We start from the raw sequence: 25,823 nt of genomic DNA on the forward strand, positions 1-25,823 counted from the left end.
AATGGGAGAAACTCCTCAGATCCAGGTGTGCTAAGCTTGTAGCATCATACCTGAGAAGACTGGAGACTCTAACCCCTTCCAAAGGTGCTTCAACAAAGTATTGAGTAAAGGGTCTGAATACTTATGTACATGCAATATTTTAGTGTTTTATTTTGAATTAATTTGCAGATATTTCTACCAATTTTTTTTTCACTTTGCCATTATGGGGTATTGTGTGGAGAATGTTGAGGGAAAAAAGGAATTTAATCAATTTTGAAATAAGGCTGTGACGCAACAAAATGTGAAAAGAAAGTGAAGGGGTCTGATCTTTCCATACCCACTGTATATTGTTCACTGAATTATTTGATGTTGTTCTCACACTCACACTGTATTAAGATTTTCTGACTCTGTTCTGAAACATTTTCTGTATTCAGTAACACAATCAAAAAATGTTTAAGACAAATGATTCAGAGATTGTTGTTTCTGTCAAGAGTAATAGTCACTTTTTAGAAAGTGAAACAAGAATTCAAATCAATTCACTGTGAGCACTGATCATTTTTATGTATTGTTTTCCTTGTATTGTCTGTGTGATGGTTGTGGTTCTGTGGCTGTAAAACAAATAAAATAATAACATGATAATAAAAATGTCCTTGATTCTTGAATAGAAGATGAATCTAATCTGAGCTTGATTTCTTGTTCTTGTGTTATTTGTCATTCCCAGCTGTCTGAATCCCCGGTGGAGATCTTCCTCTGATCTGTGCCCCCCTCCTGGCTTTTGTCTTTCCTCGTCGTACGGGAACATAGCTGTAACCAGACTCCACCAAGGTGAGGGCAACTGTTGGCTGATCAGATCTGAGATGATCAGAACAAATGGTGTCACCTTCATGTTCTGTTGTGGGTTGTTGCTGCTTATTAATCCAGAAGCATTTGTGAGCACCAAAGTCCTGCATGTCTTTACATGTGACGCAGAGAGTCCAAAGGTGTAAAGGGGAGCGTCAAAAGGAGGATTATCAGAACCAGAGCTTATGAAATGCAGTTTGTGTTGTTGCATTTTTTATATTCTCTGCATGTTTCAAAACCCCTTAAAAGGACAAGACCACGCAAGATCAGGGTCAGCTTCAAGCCCAAGCCTTGTGTCAGGCTGACATGTCCCCTTCACTTGGCTTCCTCTGATGGTGCCAGAGCTGAGGCTTCAAATCTTTCCTCATGCTGCTCAAGAAGAATGATGTACGGTGAGTCTTTCAGCTGAATTTAATGACATGAGTTGTTATTGTTAAAGTTTGGTGATATTTAAAATGCTCAAGGAAAGAAACACTGTCGGATTGTTTGATTTTTATCACAGTGTCATGGGGTGATATGGACAAACCGAGCATGATTAAGATTCATATTTTTTATTACATCAAAGAAGAATTCATTTAAACATAGGAGACAAGAATAATACCATTTAATATTAATCTTTTTATGACATTTTTTCTGTTTGTTTTCATGAGTTTCATTGGTTAAGATGGGATGGATGAAAAGATGGATGGATGATGGATGGGTGTAGAAATAACCCTCCAAACACAGAGCACATTCTTCTCAGCAGAATCATTTTTCATAGCTGTTGTGGATACACTGTTAGAACGTCTAAAAGAGAACGTGAAGTGGTTTTCAGTCTTTCATGATCACAATGAACGACACAAACAAGAAGCAGTTATTCCAAAAACCTCAGACTTTATTTAAGGAAATTCATGAACAGGTTGATCTGTGCTAGGATCTGTGGTGGAAGGAGGAGGGAGTCAGAGGACTCAAGAGGTTACAGGATACTGTGGACAAAGGCACCAACATAAATATGATCAGTATTTTTTGTTTCTGTTTGTTAAGCTGTTGTTTTAATCTGCTGATCAATCTCTGTTAAATCACCATGGATTTATACATATTCAGTGTCCTCCTGATGCAGAAAAAAAAACTCTGATTGTCAAAAACGTCCCAGCAACAAGAGACAGTCTAGGAACAGTTCAGAGTATCAGCACCAGGCGGCAGGAGAGACCTGTTTCATGTGGATAACAGTATGTAAGGTGAAGAATCCTGACAGGGTGAGACAAGACCCCTAACTTTACACATATGCATCTAGGTGGTATTTTCCATCAGTGATGAGTGAAAGCTGGTTAATGTAGCACACCCTGGTATTACCATGCCTCCTGGGTGGTCCAGTCACACGTGGACTAGTCTGAGTACTGTTGAAAAAGCACCCAAGACTCATTTAGGACACACTGAGATTGAACAGACCAAATTTGGTGTCAGCCTGTCTGCAACCTCTGTGAATATATCTTTGGCAGCATGATATTATGACAGACCACTTTCATGTCTTGTGAAAGTTTATTTCTTTTTAAATGTAATTCTAGGAAATGTTAGAAAAAAATTCACTCCCGTACAGGAATGGACTCTTCAGACCTGAACTGTTTTTTAACCAGGCTGTAAACATGTTTATTATTGCTGTAAATATCGTCTTTTTTAATTGGGTGTGTATGTGGTTTCTGGTGTTTCTGCAGCCAGCCTCTAGTGGACGCTCAATGAACTGCAGTTTATAACACTTCCACATGGGCTTCATATTTTGAGACCGGATTTTGCTGCTTGGTGTGAACTGTAAAACTCAGAGCTGTCCGATTCTGATAGGATCACCCAGGCTGGTGTAAAAAACCAGACCTCTTTATGTGACTGAAATAAAAAAAGGACTCCATCTTTCATTTGAATGCTTTGCTTTATTCTACAGGTCACTTTGAGGACAAAAAGGATTACAGCACAGGAGTCTCCTGAGGTCTTAGATGGTCATCTGTAAGTGTTCACTCCTCATCGAGTCCTTTCTGTGATGAAGAGTGACAGGAGAGTAGACAGACAGACAGATTAGTGACTGAGGACAAACATCTGTAACACAAGGTAGGACTTCAGAACTAGATCATATTTCAACTGAATCATGACCCTAAATTCAGAACTGAGTGTAGTCAAGGAAACAGTGTTTTAAAAGGATTCTTCTTAGACGCCTTTTAAAGACCTTTTTTTGACACTAAAACTAAACCCATATAGTTATATTAGTCAGACACAATTCATGAACAAGAAGGACGTCACTTGAGACATCCGAAATGGCCCACTCAACGTTTTTCAGGGATATTTTTACCAATTTTGAAAAAGTTTGGATGAAAAAAACTTTCAAATTGTTACTGAAACTACAGAAGGAAGAGTTACTGGATTGATGCAATGTAAAACGAATTCATATTTCATAACTTATAATCATATACCGTGTTCAAGATCAAAATTGATACAGCAGGTATTTATTATCAGACCTGTCAATCATAATTGTATTAAATTTCATACATTATGTATTCCATAAAGCAACATACAGTCTTTTTATTACTTAAGAACATTTTTAAATGACATAATTATGTATATATGGAGTAGAAACTGAGATATTTCTAATGTTTATTGTACTTCTATATATGTAACCTGCTGTATCATGATGATTGATGACTAGTTGAATGTTGCCATGGCTCCCTAGTAAATAATTGTCTTTTGTTCATTGGTTTCCACTAAAAATTAAACAATTTAAAGAAGAAATATACAATACATTTGTTTGTTTTTTGCTACAAAATATGTATGACTTTGTTGTGCAATATGAAAAAAAATATTTCTAGATTTGAAAATACTTTGGGAAAGTTTAAAAGGCTAAAAATATTGTTTTATATGTTTTAGTTTGTTTAAAAAATTAGAAACTTTGAGCAAAAAAATTGCACCAACATGCCTGATGTATCAAATGTGATACAAATTAAAACTCATATATGAAAAATGCAATTTTTTTTTTTGTTTTTTTTTTATTTGTCATAAGGTCCAATAAACACTCAATTTTCAAAGAATTATAATTTTCTAACAAAAAGGGTGTGATGACCCGGTTTGCTGCTTAGCTACTGATAATTAGGTCTTGAGTTAACATCACATTAACATAAACCCAGCACTCTTACAAGATACTGTAAGATAAAGGCTTATCTGTCATATTTTCTCTGTAGTTAACATCATTACAAACATTATTAATGCAAAAGTTTTTGTTTTCATTCAGCTGCAGTCTGGTGAGGTCAAGATGCTAACCCGAGCTACTCATTAAAAATTCTTCAGAGTAACATTTATTCCATGTCTCATGACGTTGCTCCACCACCCCATCATCCGTCCTGAAAGTCTCATACTAAAGGCAGAGAACTTGAAAATTGTCTAACCTATTTGACTGCTCCACTAAAACTCAAAATACAGAATAAAAGTGATCCATGCAAACCTGCTCTGGTGTATTCATTAATGTTTACATTGCAAATAAAACACCTCTCACAGTTCTGTGCATTGAAACTGTTCAGGACAGTGTCTGAAGTATTGTGTTGAAATCTGGAGTGGCTTCTTACCTTTGACCCCACATCACGGCTCTTGGCCCGCAGCTTGTTGACCTGAGACTCAGCGATGTCGGCTCGCTCTTCAGCCTCATCCAGCTCGTGCTGCAGCTTACGGAACTTGCCAAGATGAGTGTTGGCCTGCTCCTCCTACAGGATTCAACAAAACACACAACCAAAGCATGAAATATTTCCTGGCTATCATTCCAAACACACGGCACCAATATGAGACAACTTTTCCTGCCACACTTACGGCCTCCTCGGCAGATCTCTTGTAAGCTTTGACTTTCAGCTGCAGCTTGTCCACCAGATCTTGCAGGCGCACAGTATTCTTGCGGTCTTCCTCAGTCTGTATAAAAGAAGGACAGTGACAGTGATTCACTTCTCTAAAAGAAGAGAATAGAAGAGCATGGTTAGAGAGTTAAATTGCCTTTTACAGATTTTATAATTTGACCTTAAAACCACTGATGGAGCTACATCCCTTTGTTGAGTGCTAGTTGGTTTGTGTAGCTTTTTAGTGTGTGCATACTGCTCAAAGGAAGAGCAATTTAAGGCTATAATAGAGTCTCTCACATGAAGACAGACATGTGAAGTGTTGGAGGTCTACAAAAACAACTAATGATCAAGTCAAAAATAAAGTCATAAAGATGCCAAGCGGTTTAAATATGTGGTGCAACCTGAACAAAAACAAAAATGTGTAACACTCAGAGGATCATTTTTCTACAAAGTCCTTAACCCTCCTATTAACCTTGGGGTTAATTGGACCCCATTCAATGTTTAACGTCTCTAAATTAATGACTAACATCATTTTTGTGGCTTCATATTTCATGACTTTTCCTAATTTAATGGGGATAACTGGGAAAACTTAAAATCAAAATGTTGATATGTTCCAATTTCCTCTTTAAAATAATTACGCATCAGTGTTCCTTCGGGTCAATTTGACCCCAGGCTGTTTTTAGCTGTATATAACATAAGAAATATCAACATTTTACACACATTAGTTTTGGTTGTTTTGGATGATATTGAGGTCACTATGACCAAGGACACTTCCACATGTGACTGCAGGAGCTGGGATCGAACCGCCAACCTTTAGATTGAGATATAATATTTCCAGCCACCATGTCTCTAAAGACATTCAATGATGAGTCCTCTGTCATATGTTTTGATAACATAGAAACAATGCAGGGCCAACGAGAGCATGACAAACTTGCAGCAGTTTGATGTTCTGTTTCACAAATAAAGTCCTTCTGAAGGCTTTAAATTGTGTTTATGCTTTAAATATATTTTATCTAAAGGGCTATTTAGTCAACAAATAAACATAAAGTACCTGACACATAAACCTGGGTAACAATCCGTTTCAGGAGGTTTAAATTGCTGGGGTCAAATTGACCCCAATGATAAGAGATGTTAGTAAATTTGAGGGTAACAGGAGGGTTAAGTCGTGTTGAGTCGATATCTTCCAGATTTTCAAAGGTCTGTTTCAAAGACTGTAGTGGTTGAATGACTTTTTTAACTGTATGCCTCAGACGTAGCACAAATAGCACATTGAAAAGGATCACTGCATACACAAATATCTGTGCTGCATCCGAAAAGGCTAACAGCTGCTGATTATTCACACATGAAGCAAACAAGTTAAAACCTGTTATAGTGGGAGAGGAACATTACCTGGTACGTGAGCTCCTTGATGCGTCTTTCATATTTACGGATTCCCTTCACAGCCTCGCTGCCCTTCTTCTGCTCCATCTCCACCTCAGTCTCCAGTTCCCTCACCTGGAAAGAGAACAAATCAGCCTTTGGAAATTCACTGGTTCAAAAGCAGCATAAACGTCGAGGTTGCAGTAATGGATTCAGCTCAGTGATGAGGTTTAATGAACCCACAGTGCACATCCAGCCAATAATCAAAAGAAAGAAGTTCTTGGTGACCTCGGGAAGACATGTGATCACCAAACTGGAGATACAATGTCAAGGAGTAAACTAATGCTTGCCAGGTGTCCAGCCTCCTGATAGAAAGGTAATCATGTTCACAGTGTGCTTGATGTGTTCAGGGTGATTTTGCATTACGAAATGTTACAAAGGCAGTGGTGTAAGAGGGCTATACCTGGAGTTTGTAATGTGATTCTGCAGCTTCATGCATAAACAATAGTGTTGTGTGTCACAAGTTGCACTCACCCTGGCCTCCAGCTTCTGCACCTGCTTCTTCCCTCCCTTCAAAGCGATCTGCTCAGCTTCATCCAGACGGTGCTGCAGGTCTTTGATGGTCTGCTCCATGTTCTTCTTCATGCGCTCCAGGTGAGCACTGGTGTCCTGTTCTTTCTTCAGCTCCTCTGCCATCATGGCAGCGTCAGTGATGGCCTTCTTGGCCTTCTCCTCAGCATTCCTGCACTCTTGAAGTGCTTCTTCCACTTCGGTTTGAAGCTGGGAGGCATCCACCTCCAGTTTCTTCTTCTGGTTTATCAGGCCAGTGTTCTACAATGTTTTAAGGGGAAGAGTTAAGAATGTGGATCATTGTGCCCTTCGTTCTGATCATTTCCATCAGTCATCAGTGGAGGATGAAATAACGTTAGGTCATACCTGTGAGTGCAGGAGCTGCACCCTCTCACTGACATCCAGCAGCTCTTGCTCGGCAAGTTTGCGACCTCTCTCCGTTTGCTCCAGAGCAGACCTCAGCTCCTCCAGTTCAGCCTGAATCAGGTTGTTACGCCTCTCAACAATGGCGATGTTCTCTTTAAGATCATCATTGGCCCGGCTAGACTCATCCAGCTGAATCTGGCAATCCTTTATGGGATGACATCAACCATATGAATATGAAGCTTGTGTAATCAGAGTTTGAAACACCTTGAGAAAGTGAGTTTCTAAGTTTACCTTGAGATGTGCATGAACAGATTTCAGTTGTTTCTGAGCCTCAGCAGCTTGTCTGTTAGCCTGGCTGAGCTGGATCTCCATCTCGTTGAGGTCTCCCTCCATCTTCTTCTTCAAACGGAGCGCCTCATTCCTGCTGCGACACTCAGCTTCGAGGGAGCTCTGCAGGGTGTCAATGGTCCTCTGCAGGTTCCTCTTGCACTGCTCCATCTCTTCATCCTTCTCTGCTAGTTTGCGTTCAATTTCAGCCTTGATTTGATTGAACTCCAGCTGGGCTCTCAGAATCTTCCCCTCTTCATGCTCCAGGGAGGCCTTGTGGAAAGATGGTACAGAGTTACACACATGAGCTTTAATCTCTACAGTGTACCACACATCAAAGATGGACCTGTACCTCAGCTTCCTCAAGAGCAGACTGGATCTCACTCTTCTCCTGCTCCAGTTGTTTCCTCAGTTTCTCCAGTTCATGGAGGCTCTTTCCCCCCTCACCAAGTTGCTCAGTGAGGTCAGATATCTCCTCTGTGGAGTGTCATGCATTGTGATTACAACAGCCTTACAATATGATTTATGAAATAGGTCAATCTGTGAAAGCTTGGTGGTTCATCTCACCCTGCAGATTCTTGTTCTCTCTCTTCATGGTCTCCAGATGATCCAGAGACTCCTCATAGGAGTTCTTCAGTTTGAAGAGCTCAGTGCTGAGAGCTCTGGCCTCCTTCTGAGAGCCCTCCAGCTCACACTGAGACTCCTCATACTTCTGCTTCCACTCGGACAGGACCTACCACAAACGGGGGAGTTAAATGGAAGTGTTTATTTACCAGATGAGAAGCAGCAAGGTGGACGATCCATCTTGTATGAAGCAGTCTCGACCACTAATGAAGTTTAAATTAGCCCAAACCACATATCCCAGAGGAAAGTTTTACTGCTCAAGGCTTTCTCTTCTAAGTCTCTGGAGACAAAATTGAGATTCTCACTTCAGCCTCATTCAAGTTTCAAATTGTTCTCATTCATTTCTCATTAGTTTCTCCTAAAATTCACTAGGAGGAATAGTTGAGACCATGACATGAGTCTTATTTGAGACTTAAATGAGAGATCTCATTAATGGCAAATTTTCTTCCCTTTTTTTAAAAAGATTTTTTGCCTTTATTTGACAGGACAGCTGATGAGAGACAGGAAATGTGGGGAGTAGTGAGCGGGGGAAGACACGCAGGAAATGGTCGACCTGCCGGGAATCGAGCCAGCGACCCCTTCAACGAGGACTGTAGCCTCTGTATGTGGGGCGCTTAGACCGCTAGGCCACCAGCGCCCAACAGAATCCATCCCTTTAATTGTAATAATCTGGCTTAATCTGGTCGGCCCTTTTGCGGCCCATATTTTAAATAAATGGTCTGTCATACCTGGAGATATGAAATCTCTATCTTTTGAAATTTCTCTCAAATCCACTAAACCTTTGTGAAGTTGTTTTGTTCTCAAACAGACTTGTAAAGGAAGGACCGTACTGTGAAGTCAAAGAAGAGATCATTTGACATCTAAATAGCTGATCTTGCAAGTGGTTCAAATGTTTTAATGAGAATTGTAAGTTTGTGGACAATTACATTGAAATCTTAATTTTGCAGGGCACTATAAATGTTCATGAAAAGATGAGCTCAGGCTCTTTCTTTGCTCCATTTGAGCTCAACTTGAGACACAAAAACTGAGTCTGACTAAAACAAATGGAGGAAGTTAGATTGAGAGAGCTCCCTGATTTCTTCACCTGAGCTCAAAAGGAGGCACAACACTTGAGAAATACCTGAGAATCATTTCAGATTCTGACCAGATCTCCTTTTGAACTGAAAGGGAGACTAAGCTGAGACTTTTTACAACTTTTTTTCTGAAGGCAAGAATGAGAAACAGGAGACATAAGCTATAGTCTCATTTTGCTTTCAAACAGATATCATTGTTGTCTAGGAGACAGAAATGAAACACTTTTGAGATCTCCTCTCTAAATTTCTTTTCCTGCTGTTTTGAATGTGACAGCGAGATAGTTATTGGATACTGGATGTTGATCTAAAGCTACTCCACTTTAAATATCAGGCTGAGATATCAAAGAAATCATATTGTTTTGAAGTCTTAATCCCAAACTGATCAATCTCTCTGTTCACAAATACTTTGTGGTGCCGCACCTTGTCAAAGTTTCTTTGCTTCTTGTCCAGGGCAGCAGCAGCAGCATTAGACCTCTCCACATCCACCATAAGATCTTCGATCTCATTCTGCAGTCTGTGTTTGGTCTTCTCCAGAGAGGAACATTTAGCATTCACTGCTTCTACAGCCTCCTCTGCGTCCTGCAGACGCTGAGCCAGCTTCTTCCTGTAAAAGTCAGTCATGCAGCAGGTTTAATGTTTTTGTGTTCGAGCTTGTTGATGCAGAGATGATGAACATATGAACTCAAACGAACGGCTGCTCTGTCGTCCAACAGACAAACTTTTTGTTCGTCTTACATTTTAGTCGGAACATAACACAAACAAAAAGCTGATCTGCTAGACGAAGTAAAACATCTCTTAAGAAGTTAGGAAATCTGAATCTTGTATCTCAAAAAGACTCACTTGGCTTCCTCTAGTTCCTCAGTCCTCTGGATGGCATCAGTTTCATACTTGGTTCTCCACTGAGCCACCTCAGAGTTGGCCTTGGACATGCTGCGCTGGAGTTCAGCCTTGGCCTCCTGCTCCTCCTCAAACTGCTCCCTGAGCAGGTCACAGTCGTGACGAGAGGACTGCACTGCATGAGCCAGAGCATTCTTGGCCTATTAAAACAATAACAAAAAAAGAACATTGAATAAAAATAATAATAAAACAGCACGATCCAAAGTACTGCACTTCTGTCCCTTTGCATCAACGCTTCAGTTCACCTTGGTCTCCTCTTCAAGCTGCCTCTTGAGGTCTTCAAGCTGCTGGGTGTAGGACATTTTTCCTCGGGTCAGTTGAGACACGAGGGAATCCTTCTCCTCCAGCTGCCTGGAGAACTCACCTAGTGTCATGCAAATACAGAATTCCACTGTCAGTGTCCAAAAAGAGTACATCGAGTAGATATCAGATTGAAAGTAAAATAAAAACAAACCGTTCTCTGTTTGAAGTTTTGCTTTCTGCATGTTGAAATCATTGATGCAGCGTTGAGCCTCCTCAAATTTGGTCTTGTATTCATTCATCTGATCCTCCACAGTCCTGCATGTCTTCTCAAGATTTGTCTAGATACAAAATAATGACTTTGAGTACACAGCACACACACACACACACAGTAGACACACTGGAAAAAATGCCCCTCCAAAAACAAGAAAAAAAACATATTTCAACTTTTACCTTGAAATAAGCCAAAAAATCTGCCAATAGAAGAAGTGAAATTTTGCTTGGTAAGATTTCTTAAAATAAGACGTGATATTTAGAAAATTGTGATCTTCAAATTAGCAGGGGAAACTTATTTTAATTAATATTTGACCAGTATTTTAAAGCTTAGTGTCTCAGAATAAGAATTAAGAGAATTTGAGTTGTATTATAGCGGCACTTCTCTAGGTTTAAGACCATCTTGTACTTGAAATAAGATGACAAAGTTGAATTGTCTCATGTTGAGATATAATGTCTTCTCATAGTGAGCTGGATATACTAATATTCAGTCATGTTGTTTTTTAGGATAAGCCAGCTATGCTCTAAAGGAGGTGTTTCATTGTGTGCATGGAGTTTGAGGAGGAATATTTTTATCTGATTTAAAGAAACAGAGTCTGAAAACTGAAACCCACCCTTAAAAACAACAACTTCTCTTTCTTTCTTTCTTTCTTTCTTTCTTTCTTTCTTTCTTTCTTTCTTTCTTTCTTTCTTTCCCTTTTTATTTCATTCCTTCTTTCTTTTCTTTTATTCCTTTTTCCTTTTATTTCTTCTTTCTTTCTTTCTTTCTTTCATTCCTTCTTTCTTTCTTTCATTCCTTCTTCTTTCTTTCTTTCTTTCTTTCTTTCTTTCATTCCTTCTTTCTTTCTTTCTTTCTTTCATTCCTTCTTTCTTTCTTTCTTTCATTCCTTCTTTCTTTCTTTCTTTCTTTCTTTCTTTCCTTTTTCCTTTTCCTTTCATTCATTCTGTCTTTCTTTTATTCCTTTTTCCTTTCATTCCATTCTGCCTTATTCTTTCATTCTTTCTTTCTTTCTTTTTTCCTTTTTCCTTTCATTCCTTTTTCCATTCCTTCTTTCATTCTTTCCTTTTTCCTTTCATTCCATTCTGCTTTATTCTTTCATTCCTTCTTTCTTTGTTTCCCTTTTCCTTTCATTCCTTCATTCCTTCTTTCTTTCTTTCTTTCTTTCTTTCATTCTGTCTTTCTTTTATTCCTTTTTCCTTTCATTCATTCCTTCTTTCTTTCTTTCCCTTTTCCTTTCATTCCTTCATTCCTTCATTCTTTCTTTCTTTCTTTCTTTCTTTCTTTCTTTCTTTCTTTCTTTCTTTCTTTCTTTCATTCTGTCTTTCTTTTATTCCTTTTTCCTTTCATTCATTCCTTCTTTCTTTCTTTCCCTTTTCCTTTCATTCCTTCATTCTTTCCTTACTTCCTTCCTTCTTTCTTTCTTTCTTTCTTTCTTTCTTTCTCTTTCTTTCATTCCTTCATTCCTTCATTCTTTCTTTCTTTCTTTCTTTCTTTCTTTCTTTCTTTCTTTCTTTCTTTCTTTCATTCTGTCTTTCTTTTATTCCTTTTTCCTTTCATTCATTCCTTCTTTCTTTCTTTCCCTTTTCCTTTCATTCCTTCATTCCTTCATTCTTTCTTTCTTTCTTTCTTTCTTTCTTTCTTTCTTTCTTTCTCTCTTTCTTTCATTATTTCTTTCTTTTATCAATGGAGCTGTTTTCTGATAGATTAATAAAAGTCATTTCCTTAAATCAAGTAAAGTGTTTGTTTTAAATCAAGATTATCCGTCTTCTACAAATAAGATCTCAGCTTGAAAAATGTCTGAAATGTTAAATAAACCTTGTTTCTTCTAAATTAAAACTCAAAACAAGATCATTTCAAGATTGTTTGACTGAACAAGATATTTAAGATGTCTTAAAACAAGTCCCTCTATCTTGCTCAAATGTTACTTGTTAAGTAAATTTATCTTAAATCAAGTGGGAGAAGCGATTTAGACTAAACATGAGACAATTTCACTTGGTAAGATATTGAGTTTTTGCAGTGCACACACACATCTATACAATATGACAATAAATCAAAGATTGTTTCTTGATTAAGCCAACCTTTGTCTTCACGATATGCTCCATGTTGGACACCACATCATCCAGCTCCAGTCTGAGCTCACTCTTCTCCTTCTCCAGTTTCTGCTTGACTCTCTGCAGGTTGTCAATCTGCTCTCCCAGGTCAGCGACACTGTCAGCCTGTTTCTTCCTGAGTGTGGCAGCAGTGGCTTCGTGATGCAGAGTGGCCTCTTCGAGGTCTCTGCGGAGCTTCAGGAACTCTGCCTCCCTCTTCTTGTTCATCTCAATCTGGGCAGTTGTTGCTCCTCCAGCCTCCTCCAGTCTCTCACTGATCTCCTCCAGCTCTCTGGCCAGGTCCGCTCTCTGCTTCTCCACCTTAGCTCGGGCAGCTCGCTCTGCCTCGAGCTCTTCCTCCAGCTCCTCAATGCGGGCCTGTAGAGATAGGAATATTTAGAACTACCACCTCCTGAGGTTTTGACCAACTTTGAACCATAACACCTTTATCATTGATTACCTGCAGTTCCTTCAGTTTCTTCTGAAGCTGAATGGTGATCGCCTGTTCATCTTCTATCTTACTGTTGAGCTGATTAACTTCAAAGTCTTTCCTGTGGTAGAAAAAGTAAGAGTTTGAATAGTATCTGTGAAGCTTTTGGTTATGTATAAGTTACGTGTACTTTGCAAACAGTGTGATCATCCTTACTTTTTCAGATGCTCTTCAAGTTGCTGCTTGTCATTCTCCAGGTCCATTAGGCTCTCTTGGGTTAACTTTAAGTCTCCCTCCAACTTCCTCTTCGCTCTTTCAAGATCCATCCTGACCTTCTTCTCTTGTTCCAGTGAGCCTTCAAGCTGGACAACACCGTGACAGAAAGTCAAGCTACATACACGGGCAGGTAGGATGCATATGATGTCCCAGTAACAACACAAAGTACAACTCTTACATCATCCACTTGCTGCTCCAGCTTCGACTTGGCCTTGGTCAGAGAGTTGACTTTGTCTTCTTCACTCTGCAGGTCATCCAGTGTTTGCTGATGAGCTTCCTGTAAGGCTTTCTTCTCCTTGGTCAGCTTAGCAATGATGTCATCCAGAGCAGCCATCTCCTCCACAAGGTTTTTAACCTGTGGAATGAATCAGTATCAACCACATGCTACTTGCTGATGCCTTGTCTTTGAAACAGAAACAGGAGAGTCGTACCTTGTTCTCAGTGGCGTGCTTCTCTTTCTCCACTTTAGCCAGAGTTAACTCTAAGTCGTCGATGTCCTTCTTCAACTCTGAACACTCATCCTCCAGTTTCCTCTTCTTCGCCGTCAGTTCAGCGTTCATCTCCTCTTCATCCTCCAGTCTCTCAGAAAGCTCTTTGGATTTTGCTTCCATCTGAATCTTATTTTTGATCAGCCCCTCACATCTTTCCTCTGCATCTGCAAGATTATCTTGCTCCTAAAATTGAAATGGTCATGCATTAAAATTAAAACATGTGCGTTATTGTGCCATTCAAACATTGTGAATGCTATCACTGGACTCACAGCTTGAACTTGGAGCTGCAGGTCGTTCTTCTCTTGGAGAAGTGTGACCATTTTCTCCTCTAGTTCTTTCCTGCGGGCCTCAGATTTTGCGTAAGCCTCTTTCAGCTTCAGGAACTCGTCCTTCATGTTGGCCATCTCTTTCTCTGCCTCAGCAGATCTCAGCAGAGGTTTGATCTTGAAGAACAGCTTCATCCAGGGCCAATTCTTGACCCCCATGAAGGCACGGATGTTCCACTGGATTACCAACAGTGCATCTCTGTTTTGGGATCAAACAAGAATATTACTCTCACTTCAAAAACCATTACCAGCTGTATATTTGTTTTAAAGCGATCATTCCTCTGACCTTCTTTCAACGATCTTCTGGAATTCCACTCTTGCCAGCAGACCTCGTGCTCTCGACTGGATTCCAGTTATGATGAGTGACAAACGGTCATCCCTCATTTCCTCCAGCTGACCCAGAAGACCAGCCTTGAAGAACACCTTTTGGAGCGTGTAACAACATGCAAACATGTTAAACATGCAGGTCTTTCACTTTCATACTTGTCACTTCAGGTGTGCCCTAGGGCTCGGTCCTGGGGCCCCTCCTCTTCATCATCTACCTTCTCCCACTTGGCAATATCTTCCAAAAATTTGGCATCCACTTCCACTGCTTCACGGATGACACCCAGCTCTACCTGTCCAGTAAGCCTGACTCCACTCTCCCACCCTCCGCCCTCACCCTCTGCTTCTCTGAGATCAAGTCCTGGTTCACCTCCAACTTCCTTTAACTCAACAGCAATAAAACAGAACTCCTCCTCATAGGTACCAAATCCACCTTATCCAAAGCTGACAGTTTCTCCCTCACCATAGACAGCTCCACAGTGTCCCCCTCCCCTCAGGTAAAGAGTCTGGGTGTCATCCTCGACAGCTCACTTTCTTTCAACTCTCATATCAACAACATAACCCGGTATACATACTTCCATCTCTGCAACATCAATCATCTCCACCCCTCTCTCACCCTTCACACCACTGCCATCCTGGTCCACAGCCTTGTCACCTCCCATAGTGACTACTGTAACTCACTCCTCTTCGGTGTCCCTCACAAATCCCTCCATAAGCTTCAACTGGTCCAAAACTCTGCAGCTTGCATCATCACTAGAACCCCCTCCTTCCACCACATCAACCCCCGTCCTCCAGCAGCTCCACTGGCTCCCAGTCAAATTCAGAATCTCCTTCAAAATCCTCCTGTATACATTTAAGGCCATCCACAACCTCGCCCCCCTGTATCTGTCTGATCTCCTCCACATTGTCACCCCCTCTCACTCCCTCAGGTCCTCCTCCTCCTCCCTCCACCTCTCTGTGCCCTCTGCCCGTCTCAGCACCATGGGGAGCAGAGCTTTCAGTCGCTCTGCTCCCCAACTCTGGAACTCACTCCCACCAGACATCCGAAACATAGACTCACTACCCCTCTTCAAAACCCTTTAACAAAACATGCACAACCCTGTGAAGTAAACTGTCTGTCCCTAAAACTGGTTCCCTGAATACCACACAGTAGTTACATTTAGAAATGTGTAGCTATGACTTACCTTAGTGTGCCCAAATTTATATTGGTTGTGATCAATATCAAGAGACCCAAGAAGTTTCTCGGCTCCCTTTTTGCTGTCGATAAACTGACCCTCAGGGATGGTAGCAGGGTTCAGGATGCGATATCTGAAAATAAAGAACATATAAACAATATATATCATGGGTTGGAGGTGGCTTCATGTGAGGGGTGATAAAATATGTTCATAAACATTTGATAAATTAGATTGTACCTCTGTTTGAAATCTCCGTAGAGGATCCTGTTTGGGAATCCCTTCCTGCAGATCCTGATGCCTTCCAGCACACCGTTACAGCGCAGCTGGTGCATCACCAGAGGGTTCTCCATGGCCCCAGGAGTCTTGGTCTCATTGGGGATGATGCAGCGCACAAAGTGAGGGTGAGTAGACCTCAAGTTGGTCATCAGCTTGTTCAGGTTCTCCTGTGGAGGTAATTTTACCATGTTTTTAAAAACCGCTGTGGGTCAGTCTCATGCATTGGTTCCTTTATTAAATATCCATCTCATGCTTGAACTTACCCTGTGCAATGCAGACACAGTTTGGAAGGATGAACCCTTCTTCTTGCTTCCTTTGCCACCCTTTGCACTTTCTGCTTAAAACACAGTGTAAAACTCATTCTACTGATTTAACAGGCATACATATTACATTTGCTGTTCTCATTATGATACATAACAAAATATTGGCAGTCCAATAGAGATTGATCCAGTAACTCCAGTTGAGTCCTACCTGATTCAGCTCCAGCATAGTTTAGAAAGAGGGTAGATAAGAACTTGAGATTAGACTTCTGGTAGAGTCCAACGACAGTCTCATTCAGAGGATCCTTGTTCTTCACCAGCCAGTTGTTGATATTATAATCTACAGTTCCAGCGTAGTGCATCAGGGCAAAGTGGGCCTCTGGTTTCCCCTTCACAATTCTGGGCTTCTGGAAGTTATTGGACTTCCCCAGATGGTTGTCGTAGAGCTTGGCTTTAAAGGTGGTGTCAGAGGCTTTTGGGAACATGCACTCCTCTTCAAGGATGGACATGATACCCATGGGCTGAAGTGATCAAATAGGAAATTACAGCCTGTTCTAACAGTCCTTATACATGGCTGAACATGCAAATGGTTTCAAATCTCACCTTTTCAATCAGGTCAATACAGGCCTGTAAGTCCATCCCAAAGTCAATGAAGGTCCATTCAATGCCCTCTTTCTTGTACTCTTCCTGCTCCAGCACAAACATGTGGTGGTTGAAAAACTGTTGCAGTTTTTCGTTGGTGAAGTTGATGCACAGCTGCTCGAAGGTGTTGAACTGTAATGTAAAGTTGAAACATGTGTTGAAGTGAAAGTTGGTAAATGAACATGTCTGCACAGTATCAAGTCAATGAAACAGAAATATGAGACTCTTACATCAAAGATCTCAAATCCAGCGATATCCAGCACACCAATGAAGTACTGGCGAGGCTGCTTGGTGTCCAGGGACTGATTAATCCTCACCACCATCCAGAGGAACATCTTCTCGTACACTGACTTAGACAGAGCACCGACAGCGTAGTAGACCTAAAAAAAACATTACAAAAGAAAGTTAGTTAAGACCCTTGTTTAGTTGAAGTGTTGCTTTATTCATATATGGTTCATCAGAAGGAGACAGACTGTATTCATCCCAGAGGAGAAATTAAATTTGAACACGAGCAGGAGTCAAGCCAAGTCCCTACAGGCTGATCAACTCCACCCTAAACTTCAATAATGGTGACAAGACACTTTCCAATATATTCAGATCCAAAGCCTTGTTCTTACCTGGTTTACGGTCTGTCCCTTGGTGACCCACTCATTTCCTACTTTGACTCTTGGGTGACAGAGACCTTTGATGAGGTCAGCGGAGTTCAAGCCCATCAGATATGCAACTTTGTCCACGTCTGTTTTGGGAATAGAAGTATTTCAACAAGGTCATCATCACTGCTTTCAGGTTCCTTATTATTATTATTATTGTATATATGATTCTTCAGATTCTGTTACCTTCAGTGCCGTCAGCCTCTGCCTGCTCCTCTCGCTGCTTGTTCTTGAACTTCATGTTGCCGTGATGCATGATGGCGCCAGTCAGCTTGTAAATGCCGTTCTTCTCTTCTTGAGTGAAGCCCAGCACGTCAAAGGCGTCCTGAGAGAACACAGGATCATTGTAATTGATATGTCATTCTCTCTGTTTTGTTGAACAGCATTATTCACTATGTGCAGTCACACCACCAGGGTCCCTCATAAAACAGCTCCACCCCGTCTCACACGTTTGTTTCCTCAAACTTATTTCCCTATATCATCATCCTGAAAACTTGATAACTGCCTGGAGTATTCTTTAAATCACTATTTCTAAAAAGTGTATTCCATCCATTCTTCCTTTGGCTGATGACATATGAAGTTTGTAGCCAGTGGCATTTTTTACAAGGTCAGAATTTGGTGGGTTCCTCTGAAAAACATGTATTTCCAACCCAAATAGAAGAATTAGAAGTTATTTCTAGGAGTGAGGATGAGTCCTTTAGTCTTACTGTTCAACTATTTTGTCACATCATTAGAGAATCTAATAAAACCATGTTTCAATTCTGATTCCATAACCGTACTACCTTAGACCAGGGGTGTCCAAACTTTTTTCAAAGAGGGCCACATATGATGTTGTCAGAATACCTCAGGGCCAGTGGCTCCTAATGAGACTTAGGAATCCTAAAAATTATCTATGAAATATTTAATAACAATTATTTTAAATGTTTTCTCAATAAAACAGTAACTAGGAAGTACCATGTAAAGATTAGCAAACGTTATCTTCTCCTGGGGGTAAATGTTTTTCATTAGGGTCGGGCAATTGGGATTGAAATTGAAAATTACAAGTCTTCCAATTAGAGCAGGGGTGTCCAAACTTTTTTCAAAGAGGGCCACATTGGATGTTGTCAGAATACCTCAGGGCCAGTGGCTCCTACTGAGACTTAGGAATCCTAAAGATTATATATGAAATCTCTATTTGATAACAATTATATTAAACATTCTCTCAATAAATCAGTAACTAGGTAGTCCTCAGGTCTCTTCAAGCCACGTAAACTTTATCTTCTTCTGGAGGAAAATGTTTTTCAGGTCGGGCAATGTGGGAAAAATATTGTCTCATTATTTTCCTATGGCAGGATCACAATCTGGATTTCATCACACTTCTTTTTGATGTTGTTTTTTAAACATTTCTGACCAGCAGACAACATTTTCAGAACTAAATAATTATTTTCCTGCATTCTTAACATTTTTTCTGCACCAAATTTGGCCTTTTCTGCACAATTTCATAATTTGAATCTTGTCTTGTGTGCTCTTTTCTGTCTTCTGAACTTTTAGTGTTCATCAAGAACATTTTCACATCATGATAAAAACATTAATTTGAAAACCTGTCAGCTTTAAGAGTTCTTGTGTTTCTTCTTTATTGCCATCTTGAAGAATTCCCAGTGCTTTGGCTTTAGAGAGGTGGTCCATATGAAGCTTGTTGAGATGTTTCTGGATTGACTTTAGTTTTGTTTGTGCGCTTGAAAGAAACTTCAAATGTACAGATGATTCAGAATGTGATTAATATCTGGGCTATAAATAACACAATTTAAGATGGAAGCTTGGGGCCATAAATAAATGGATCTCGGGCCACAATTGGCCCCCGGGCCGTACTTTGGACATGCCTGCCTTAGACAGTTAGACAGTTAGATTAAAATGATGATGTGAGCAGTGAAAGCACCAGAGTACATTGTCTGGCTATTAAAACAACACTTAATATTAAAGTTTGAACTCCACAGTTTCATAGAGGAGTGAGTCAAAATCTGACATTAATCTGTACATTTGAATCTATAAATCTTTGAATCTGTATTCATAACATCAATTTTCCATGTTTAACAGTGAACTCAAAGGAACATTTCTAAAACAAGATAATGATAATATTATTTCAGCAGTGGTCGCACATCATGGACAGTTTCCATCTTGTTATTAGCGCCGCCTGCAAGCTAGTTCAGGTAGACAACTCAAGCTGCACTGACTCATACTGACACGTCATCCTCTCTATCAGCTGATCTCAACATCCTCTCATTTGGAAATTGAAAATTGAGATTACAAGTCTTCCAATTAGAGCAGGGGTGTCCAAACTTTTTTCAAAGAGGGCCACATTGGATGTTGTCAGAATACCTCAGGGCCAGTGGCTCCTACTGAGACTTAGGAATCCTAAAGGTTATATATGAAATCTCTATTTGATAACAATTATATTAAACATTCTCTCAATAAATCAGTAACTAGGTAGTCCTCAGGTCTCTTCAAGCCACGTAAACTTTATCTTCTTCTGGAGGAAAATGTTTTTCAGGTCGGGCAATGTGGGAAAAATATTGTCTCATTATTTTCCTATGGCAGGATCACAATCTGGATTTCATCACACTTCTTTTTGATGTTGTTTTTAAAACATTTCTGACCAGCAGACAACATTTTCAGAACTAAATAATTATTTTCCTGCGTTCTTAACATTTTTTCTGCACCAAATTTGGCCTTTTCTGCACAATTTCATAATTTTGATCTTGTCTTGTGTCCTCTTTTGTGTCTTCTGAACTTTAAGTGTTCATCAAGAACATTTTCACATCATGATAAAAACATTAGTTTGAAAACCTGTCAGCTTTAAGAGTTCTTGTGTTTCTTCTTTATTGCCATCTTGAAGAATTCCCAGTGCTTTGGCTTTAGAGAGGTGGTCCATATGAAGCTTGTTGAGATGTTTCTGGATTGACTTTAGTTTTGTTTGTGCGCTTGAAAGAAACTTCAAATGTACAGATGATTCAGAATGTGATTAATATCTGGGCTATAAATAACACAATTTAAGATGGAAGCTTGGGGCCATAAATAAATGGATCTTGGGCCGCAATTGGCCCCCGGGCCGTACTTTGGACATGCCTGCCTTAGACAGTTAAATTAAAATGATGATGTGAGCAGTGAAAGCACCAGAGTACATTGTCTGGCTATTAAAACAACACTTAGTATAAAACAAAATATTAAAGTTTGAACTCCACAGTTTCATAGAGGAGTGAGTCAAAATCAGACATTAATCTGTACATTTGAATCTATAAATCTTTGAATCTGTATTCATAACATCAATTCTCCATGTTTAACAGTGAACTCAAAGGAACATTTCTAAAACAAGATAATGATAATATTATTTCAGCAGTGGTCGCACATCATGGACAGTTTCCATCTTGTTATTAGCGCCGTCTGCAAGCTAGTTCAGGCAGACAACTCAAGCTGCACTGATTCATACTGACACGTCATCCTCTCTCTCAGCTGATCTCAACATCCTCTCATTTGGAAATTGAAAATTGAGATTACAAGTCTTCCAATTAGAGGCACAGCTGACTTGACTGACAGGTGGGAACACTGTAGCTGTTAGTAGGAGGCTCAAAGCCCGCCTCTTTATGCCTCTGACTGGCTTCCAAAACAGAGCTTCAGAAACAGATGGGTGGCGTCACGGATACTACGTCCATTATTCATACAGTCTATGATCCCTACTCACATCAGTGGCCATCAGCTCGTCAGCATCATTAATGGAGGCTACGGTCGTCTCTCCTTGGGAGATGAAGGCGTAGTCATAGGGGTTGTTGGTGATGAGCAACATCTCTATAAAAGAAAACAGCAATGTTTGATTCTACATTGAAGGGATATAACTCCTGATTGAAACACATCATGTATTTTATTTACCAAGCAGCTCAGGTTTCTTCTGAGACAGAATCTGATAGAAGATGTGGTAATCTCTTTCAGCCTTCAGCTGAAAGGTAACGCGGGACTTCTCCAGCAGATCTGTGGAGACATTTGTTTTGTGAAGGTGTTTGAAGTAAAACATGAAGGAACAAGTTTGTAAAATAAACAATAGACTGCTTACATGTTTCAATATCAGCTGAGGCCAGCTTCCCACTGGCAGCAAAGTGGATTCGGATGAATTTGCCCTAAAAAAAAAAGAAAAACAACTTTAATATTGAAGAAGTACTCCAGGCTGTGTCGTCACATCGTCACAGGAACAAACTTACAAATCTGGAGGAGTTGTCATTCCTGATGGTCTTGGCATTTCCAAAGGCCTCTAACGCTGGATTAGCCTGGATGATTTGATCCTCCAGAGTTCCCTAAGAAGTGTTCAATGAAAGCAAACTATTTAAGTAAATGTGTGAAGTGCCTGTAGAGAGTTCTTCCCTGATATTTGAGGGTTCAGACCTTTTTATCAGAGCCTCCCTCTTTCTTGACTCCAGCTGCAATGCTGGCAAAGTACTGGATTACTCTCTTGGTGTTCACAGTTTTTCCAGCACCAGATTCTCCGCTGAGGACAGACAGAATAGGTAACAAAAAGTGTGTTACATTTAAATAGTCATGGCTTTAACCCTCCTGTTATGTTAGTTTTTCAGGAACAGCAATAACGTTCCTGGATCAATTTGACCTGGGGCATATTTAGTTATCCAAAAGTGTCAGAACCCCAAAAAATCCCAATAAACATTTTTTAAATCTCATTATTAACTCCATTACTAACCATTTAAATCAATATTTAGTCCAATAATGTTCTTTAATTCTCACAGATCATGGTTCAATAAGGATAACTCACTCATTTCCATGAAAATTTATGTTAAAACTTTAAAAAGTGTAATATTGGTAGGAGTCCCTTGCAGAGAATCTTGATATGTTTTGCCCCTCCCTTGCTGAGTGTCCACTCAATGTGGGTGGAGTTTGCCCACAGGAACAGAGAATGTGGGGCGAAATATGTCACACAGTTGCAAAGAAACAATTAGTATTTGACACTTCTGACACCTTTTAACCTCCACTTTGACTGCCGGGTCAAACTGACCCACGAACAGCATCTGTGTAATATAAACATGCAGTGGAGGGGTTGCAAATATGTGAAATGAACCATTTTTATTCTACATGTTGATAACACTAATTAAGCCAAGCAGAAGAAGTTTCATATCAAAAAACTACTTAAACAAATATTGTTTCTTATTTTCAATTTTGAAATGGGTCAATCTGATCCGGATCATAACAGGAGGGTTAACTGATCAGCATAAATGCAGCTGAGTTGGAGTTAATTGAGTTTATTTATTTACTTTCAGAGATCATGGAGAAATGTTTATCACATGTCCCTCCATCAGCCTAAGCATGAATTTGTGTGGTATGTGTTCTGTGTTAAACGTTCCTCTGGTCCAGTGTGCCACAATCAAGTGACTCACAATAATAACACACGTTACTGTGATCATCCTTAGCATTTTAAAGGTGACATAACATGCTCTTTTTCATCAAAATATATTGGTCTAAGAGGTCCCCAAAACATGTCTTTAAATCAGATTTTGGTCTGCCTGTAAACCCCTCTTTTTCAGCCGTGCTCAGAACAGGCTCTTTTCTGTGTCTGTGCCTTTAAATGAGAATGAGCTCTCTGACCACGCCCCCTCAGGAAGTGGATGTGGCCTCGGCTGTCCAGCACGTTGATCTAATGTTTACATGTTGGCTGCTCACAGACCCGCGTTACTTCAACCCTCTGAATTTGATCCAGAATCTGATCCTGATGGAGAGGTGCCTGCAGCAGGACCTTTCTGAAGGATTGGTCACAGATTTAGTGTTTCTTGTTGTTTTATTTGTCAGTATGTCGACGTGTGTCTTGGTACACAGCTACGAACATGTAGCTATGTGGCTATGCTAACTAGCACTAGCACTTTTACATGAAAAATAAAAATCATCCACTAGATCTTCAAATCTGCAGACGTGGGGGAGTAAAACCGACCTTTGTGTTTATTAAGACAGCCTACAACTAGCATGCCTCCCTCCTAAGCTCCTTGTTAGCACACATGTGTGCAGGACACAGCACACATTTACAGAAAGTTGGAGAAATCAGAACAGGGGCAGAATGGATTTTTTTCATTTTCGGGGGGTTTGTAGACATGCCAGGGACACATATTTCAGGTAGAGAACCATTAAAAAGTCCATCCATCCATCCATTATCTTGTCCGCATATCCCGTTAGGGGTCACGGGGGGCTGGAGCCTATCCCAGCTGGCTTCGGGCGGAAGGCAGGGTACACCCTGGACAGGTCGCCAACCAATCACAGGGCTAACACAGAGAGACAGACAACCATTCATGCACACACTCACACCTACGGGCAATTTAGAGTGATCAATCAACCTGAGCATGTTTTTGGATTGTGGGAGGAAGCCGGAGAACCCGGAGAGAACCCACACATGCACGGGGAGAACATGCAAAGTCCACACAGAAAGGCACCCGCCCGGCCGGGGATTCGAACCAGAAACCTTCTAGCTATGAGGCAACAGCGCTACCCACTGCATAATATGTGACCTTTAACAACAGGATGCAACTTTATTAGAAGTAGAAACAGTGAAACTCACGTGATGAGGATGGACTGATTTTCTCTGTCTGAAAAGGAAAGAAAGAATCATTGAAGGATACCTCTGCTGTTTTCTACATTTCATCTGTCTGTGAATACATTACTGAGAGAAAAATTACCAGTTAGCATGTACTGGTAGGCATTGTCAGAGATGGAGAAGATGTGAGGAGGAGCTTCACTCCTCTTCTTTCCTCTGTAGGCAACAACCACTTCTTGGTTGTAGACCGGCAGCCACTTGTAGGGGTTGACAGTCACACAGAAGAGCCCGGAGTAGGTCTGCCACATTAAGAAAAGGGATGATTGGACTTCAGCTTCAGATGCTGAGATGTGTTAATAACAAAGAAAGGTAGAGATAACAGAAATGTCTCACATAGATCATCCATGCTGCGTAACGCTCTTTGAGGTTAAACAGCACAGCAGGCTCGTGGAGGAAGGTGAACATCGCCATGTCTTCAATTTTATCAAACTTGGGCGGATTCTGAGGGTGGACGTCACACTCCTTCACTGTCACAGTCTGAAATGGAAATAGCCAGTATTAAAACATTGAGGAGAATCAGCATCTCTCTTTAATTCTCTGCAGGTCTCAAGGACAGAAGGACCTGACATCTCTTACATCCAGGGCAGCTCACTGACCTTTCCTCTCTCAGTCTGAGCGGTGACTTTGTCCCCCTCACGGCTGGTGACTGATGCCTTCACATACTCCTCGTCAGTGTCAGGCACAAAGCACTCCTTCTTCATGTCGAAGGGTCGGGTCTGGGCCTCCAGACGCTCCCGGTCTGACTTCCTCAGGTACGAGGCGGCCAGCCCGAACTCTCTCATGGCAGCGTCACCCATGTTTCACCTTGTCTACAGAAAATAAAGATTTCAACTTTGTCCTACGCCTGTCAAGACTGAGTTTGTTCTCTTGATGGTTCTCCTTTGTTTTACATCAGGACGTCCTTTATTTTTGCCATATTGATTTCATCTTCAGACGCTCTTACCTTACTGATCCCGTCCAATGAGATTGAGGTGTAATGGTCCTGAGGAAAGAAGTAATGGAGACTAATCAGTCTACACCAACACAGGCAGTAATTTAGTATCCCAGTTGATGTCCATTGTCCCAGCACCTTACCTTGAGATTGAATGGTGACCTAGTGGGAGTTTCACCATGAGGTCTCTTTATAAACAAAGCCTCTCTTCCAAATATGGAGGAGGGTTTCAGGGCCCAGGAATGTTATTGTGTCTGACTTAGGTTAGGGTGCATAAAGGGAGGGGGTTAATGAGTGGCACAGAGCAATATAGAAATCAGCGGGGTCGGAGTCTTATCAGTGATGGAGTCTTCATGGTGAGGCCATATTAGGAGCTCCACGCAGAGCAACGATTAATCATAGGTATCCTCAAGCAGTCAGGGGACAACAACTCAGGCTTTAAATAGATGCAGGGAGGAATTCCTTCCTCATCATCCCTTGCATTCGCTCTTATTCTGCCACAGGAACAACATGCATGTGAAACAGAAGCAGACCATGACAATGGAGACTATTTTTGGAATTATAATTAGTGTAATTTAATGTAGAAAAACAGCCGTGAGATATTAGAGGCACATGCAAATGTTGCCAAAATAAACAGATATACCAGTCGAAAGTTTGGACACACCTTCTCATGCAATGGTTTTTATTTATTTTTATTATTTTCAACATTTTATATTTTTTTAAATTTTATTTAACCTGTTGTTTTACCAGGAATATTCCCACTGAGATACAAAGTCTCTTTTACAAGGGAGTCCTGGCTAAGACAGCACAATAAAAAGTTTCACAGATAGAACAGGACAAAACATATACTGACAAGTAACTATTTCATCGATTAATAAATTAGCAGTTTTAAGCTCTAAAACATGAGCACAAGCTGATCAGATGATCCTTTATCCTCGTTTTAAAATCCTCCAA

The 25,823-nt window shown here is 40.5% G+C and overlaps 1 protein-coding gene and 1 long non-coding RNA gene across 2 annotated transcripts in view; one reads left to right on the plus strand and one right to left on the minus strand.

The window, feature by feature from the left end:
* Nucleotides 1-4,279, plus strand: part of LOC117827313 — a 58,425-nt gene extending 54,146 nt beyond the window's left edge. Inside the window, exons 8-11 of the long non-coding RNA XR_004634185.1 lie at nt 701-804; nt 1,069-1,211; nt 2,732-2,895; nt 4,067-4,279. This is a non-coding gene — a long non-coding RNA (uncharacterized LOC117827313). The remainder of the gene's footprint in view (nt 1-700; nt 805-1,068; nt 1,212-2,731; nt 2,896-4,066) is intronic.
* LOC117827310 (myosin-7-like) lies at nt 2,701-24,735 on the minus strand. Its single transcript, XM_034703854.1, has 37 exons — nt 24,531-24,735; nt 24,272-24,405; nt 24,021-24,177; nt 23,903-23,930; nt 21,736-21,838; nt 21,555-21,647; nt 21,410-21,473; nt 21,229-21,327; nt 21,044-21,147; nt 17,515-17,653; nt 17,296-17,414; nt 16,909-17,058; nt 16,640-16,810; nt 16,248-16,557; nt 16,040-16,110; nt 15,738-15,943; nt 15,510-15,633; nt 14,288-14,424; nt 13,945-14,200; nt 13,616-13,858; nt 13,363-13,539; nt 13,125-13,270; nt 12,939-13,029; nt 12,467-12,856; nt 10,329-10,455; nt 10,120-10,238; nt 9,818-10,014; nt 9,398-9,581; nt 7,848-8,013; nt 7,633-7,757; nt 7,245-7,553; nt 6,954-7,157; nt 6,552-6,848; nt 6,048-6,152; nt 4,636-4,731; nt 4,398-4,532; nt 2,701-2,822 (listed from the first exon to the last, which is right to left on the minus strand). The coding sequence occupies exons 1-37, from the start codon at nt 24,733-24,735 to the stop codon at nt 2,802-2,804; spliced, it is 5,802 nt and encodes a 1,933-aa protein (XP_034559745.1). The 3' UTR covers nt 2,701-2,801.
* Nucleotides 24,736-25,823: the final 1,088 nt, after the last annotated feature.

The sequence above is a fragment of the Notolabrus celidotus genome, chromosome 15 (genome assembly GCF_009762535.1).
Source record: "Notolabrus celidotus isolate fNotCel1 chromosome 15, fNotCel1.pri, whole genome shotgun sequence".
NCBI lineage: Eukaryota > Metazoa > Chordata > Actinopteri > Labriformes > Labridae > Notolabrus > Notolabrus celidotus.